The 4,317-nt window shown below is 54.9% G+C and overlaps 1 protein-coding gene across 1 annotated transcript; it reads right to left on the bottom strand.

Moving 5' to 3' along the window:
- Positions 1–437: 437 nt before the first annotated feature.
- On the bottom strand, positions 438–3,624 carry ZNF395 (zinc finger protein 395; the record flags this gene model as incomplete). The annotated part of the gene is made up of 6 exons (XM_010022419.1): positions 438–549; positions 726–829; positions 1,048–1,140; positions 1,887–2,151; positions 3,170–3,270; positions 3,389–3,624. Coding segments are annotated over 6 exons (911 nt in total), but the record flags the coding sequence as incomplete, so codon positions are not given.
- Positions 3,625–4,317: the final 693 nt, after the last annotated feature.

Below are 4,317 nucleotides of genomic sequence, written 5' to 3'. Positions count from 1 at the left end.
GGATACAAGGGATTTGCACTTTTATAGGTAGTCAAAGGACACAGGAAGCTGCCTCGACGCCTCACCTCAGCCATGCTGTGGCAGTTTGGGAGATTTTAGGGCTGATCTGGGAAATGCAGGAAGCTCTTTGGTCCCCAAATCACCTACAATCTCCTGTGAACCCTGAGGAACCAGGTTCCTTCCCTCCCAGCTCAAGCTTTTACCGTATAAAGGGAGATATTCTCCAGGTTAAAAAAAGAAAAAAGTTGGAAAAGGTTTTTTAAAAACAGAGCAAACCCAGCAGATGTACAATATACAGGAGGAGGAATTTACACGCAGCTCTGGAGGCATCTTCTGGGGTTGCAGGAGGTACCTCCAAGGTCCCTGGTTGCAGCAGTGAGAAACTCCGGTGCTCCCAGGCAGGAGCAGGGGAGGGATGCAGCAGTGCAGTGCTGCTCTCAGTCCAGGAAGCGCTGGCAGGCTTTTTTCCACCGGCAGGCCGTGCACCACTGGTCCCGGTGTTCGATGCCATAAACCTTACGGCACTTTTTGGCTTCACCGCGGACTTTTCTGCAAAAGGGGAAAATAAGAAATAACATTTACCAACTTGTTGCAGAACTTGGGTCCTGTATCAAAGGGGTAAGGCAGCAGAGCATTGCGCCAGAACACCTCAGCAGAGCTGCATGAGAAGATCCCTTTGCTGATGGGCTCCACCTCTGCTCCCCTCTGGCCAGAGGGACCCTCACCTAGTGCCGATGGACACCCTGGGTGGCGAGGCGACAATCAGGTGGGACTTGAGCATCGGCGTTGGTGGCTGGGGTTCACTGAAGCTGAGTGACCGGCTCCGCATCTGTGGGAAATCGGGTGTTGAAGGGCATGCAGAATGATGCAGCCCTTCTACTGTGCAGCCCCTGGGTGCTGCAACAGGGTAGCGGGAGACATGTCTCCAGTCCCCAGATCTGGACGCTTTAAGTAGGGAACAATAAAGCAAAGACAAGGTCCCCCTTCAGCTCCCAGCCCAGCCTTGCCCCCCAACGAGGATGAAGGGGAAGCACATGCAGGACTCACCGGTGACAGGGATGGAAGGGTTGAGGTGGCAGTAGCCCAGCTGATGCTGGTGAAGATGTGGGGGGACACTGGAATTTGGATCGAAGGCAATGCCTGCGGGGGAAAGGAGGGACCAGCATTTGCCTCAGGGGCCCCCACTTCCCATGTGTGGCCCCATAGGCTTTCATCTCCCTGCAAAGACCAATCTACTGCACCCACAAACTGCAAGCCCTGGAGCAGGATGGAAAACCCCATGCAAGCTCTCCTCCAGTGCTGGATCCTGCTAACATGGGGCACATCACATCCTTTCCCCGGGACAGGAAATGGATATACCTGCAGCTTATGGATCCTGCCCTGCACTAGCTGGCAGCTCCAGAAAAGCGCTCTACTCTCAAGAAGCCCCTGCGACAAGGACCACTGGCCCACAGGGCCACCACTCGAAGTGCCCAGATTTCCTGTGCCTCAAAGCTTGCGCCCTCTGCAACAAGCGTGCAGCAGAGACGTGCATGATCCGGCGCGGCTGCATTCCAGCACCAGTTATCAGCCGGCAGAAGGGCGTGTTGCATACCAGCACAGGGTAACTGCAGGGGAACAGAGGCCAGCAGCTTCACCCCAGCCAAGGAGCTGTGGCAGGAGCACATAAACCACTCAACCGGGCATTAATGAAGCTGGTTACTCAAGGGCTGAAGGACAGCCAGGCAGGGGATAGTGTTACATCGGCACCAAAGCCCCTCCAATGTGGGAGTGGCAAAGAAATGTCCCTGGCTGCAGCAAGGACTTGCAGCAAAACCAGGATCACAACCTGCCCTTTGCCAAGATTTCAGGAGATGACCCATCCCCAGGAGATGCCACCAGCTCACCTGGTAGGCGTGATCCGCCTGGATGTGCCAGAAGGAGCTGGGGGCAGACTGGCTTAGGGCACTGCTGGCCAGGGCAGGCTCCAGCACTGGCTGCTCCACCAGCAATGCTTCTGGCTTTGCCAGGGCTTGCTGGATGATGATGGGGGCAGATGTGGGTACGGGGCTGGTGGTGGCAGCCACCTCTGGTGCTGGTTCTTCCTTCACCTGCACTTCAGTGTAGTAGAAATCCTCCTCTCGCTTCCGCTGGTCGGAGTCTGCACTGTCCCTGCCAGGAGGAAAGGGGAACATCAGTAAAACAGCATCCCTGTTTCCATCAAGTTGAGTGGCCCCTGACTTCCCAGGGCAGAGTGATCTTGTCTTCTCAGCCAGAGCAGCTCCACTCTCAGACTCCAAAGCGACACATCAGCTGTGATCAGTAACAGCCACTGCCCTTGCAGCAACACTTCACGTTTGCAAGGAAGATCAATACCTCTTCCCGGGCCTTAAAAAAATCTGGCATATTGACCAGGCACCACTGAAAATCCCCTGCTCATTCCTAATCAAGCTCACTTAGCACAGCTTTTTCAGTTCACGCAGCAGGAAACAGCTCTCAAGTCCTTTTGATTATTTTCCCAGCATGTTTATCTGGCTGGCACTGGATGGCAGTCCAGCCCTTCTATCCTGGCATTTCCCAGTGTTCATGTTCGCAAGGCAGGAGAGAAAAAAAACCCACTGGAGAACATGGACAAAAGCATGAGAAAACTGAGGTTGCGGTGCAAAGTGCCACAGGCCCACAGTGGCAGAGCACAACAAAGTGATCCCCACAGCCTTGCCACCTTGTATTTTGGGGGAATTCAGAGACTGCGACAAAGCAAAGCAAAATGCCAAAGGGGCAGCCACCCCACTGGCATATGGGTGCTCATGCCAGACACAACGGATGCAGGAGGCACAGCTTTCTGGTTGGCATCCCTTTCGAAACCCAGTGAGGCTGATGCCTTTCTGCATGTGCCCAGGGCTCATGAGTGACCCGAACCCTCCCAGCAAAAAATGCACACCCAAGCTGGGCAATCCCAAATCCTAAATGGGGCTCCCGTGCCTCCCAGAGAGCCCTGGGCTCCCTGAAGGTGGGAACACATGCAACAGTTCTTCTTGTAACATGGCTGAGAACTGCCAAACTCAGTGCACAGAGGCCAGTATCTCTGACACTGGGAATATTTGCTGCAGGAATTACAAATTACAACAGCAGCAGGATGCAAGGCTTCGGTGATCAGGAAGGGATTAAGAAGGTGAAATCTTCGCCTTACCCAAGGTGCTGGGTCTTGACGTGCCTCTTGATGCCAACAATGGAGCGCAGGACCTTGCCACAGCTTGGCCAGAGGCACTTGTACATCACCTTCACTGAGTTCTGGTGGAGAGATAGCCTATGTCACTCCCTGCCCGGTAGCAGCATCCCCTCTAACAGGATGCCGGCTCAGCTCAAGCCACCCTACCGGTGCTGGGACCCCCTGCCACAGCAGCAGTACCTTTCTCTTGCGTGGAGCGGGTTCATCAAGGAGAAAGGGATCAGAGTCAGTCTCAAAGCCATCATCCACCTGGGGAGAGCTCATGCCCTCACTGGAGTACTTGGGGCTTCCAGAGGGGTAGGGGGGTGAAGGGGTAGAGATGTCGCTGCCACCACTCCAGTGCCCGCTGGTCGTGCTGCTGCCACTGTCCGAGACATCACCACTCTCCTTCCATGGATCACACAATGCTCGTGAGGCTGTAGGGAGGGGACATATGTGCCCCCATCAGCTCAGGGTCAACCAACCTATCCTCCCCCCCCACCGCAAAGACAGGCCTGAGCCTAGATCACTCACAACAACAGTTTGCCTAAATTGATTTATTTTGTTAAAATCTGGCAAGGTGAAGCCTTTGCACCTTTGCTCAGTGCCGGGTCCCAATTATTAGGTGTTTATCCCTTGCTTCCCCTCCCCATGCTCCTTGGCATCAGTGCAATCCCACAAGCACAGCCAGCACACAGTGAGCAGCCAGCACCAGGGCACGCACATTTCCCACGGCTCCAAACAGCTATTTTTATCCCTCCGGCTGCATGTGCCCCCTCGGGAATGGAACTGCCTCTAAAAAAAGGAGCGACTGGGCAGTGCTCCCCAGTCCGGGACTCCTGCATAGGGCTCCCTGGCCCGCCAGGATGTCTGTGAAGAGCAGGATAACCCACATCGCACTGCCAGGTGCATCACGGCTTGCTCAGCCCCAACTGGTGCTGACACCTGTGGGCTCTGCCATGACCCTGGTGCTGTTCCCCAGCCACCTCCAGCCCAGCACCACCCCTGTGCTGGCAACTCTTCAACAATAGGAACAAAAAACGAATGCAGCCAGCAAGAGCCCCAGCACTGAGATCCAAAGGGCTCAGCACATTTCTCCACATCTCCTTTCAGATGTTTTTTTCTTTTTT

The sequence above is a fragment of the Nestor notabilis genome, unplaced genomic scaffold, assembly GCF_000696875.1.
Source record: "Nestor notabilis isolate BGI_N333 unplaced genomic scaffold, ASM69687v1 scaffold24229, whole genome shotgun sequence".
Lineage (NCBI taxonomy): Eukaryota > Metazoa > Chordata > Aves > Psittaciformes > Psittacidae > Nestor > Nestor notabilis.
This window is presented reverse-complemented; position numbering and strand designations above follow the sequence as displayed.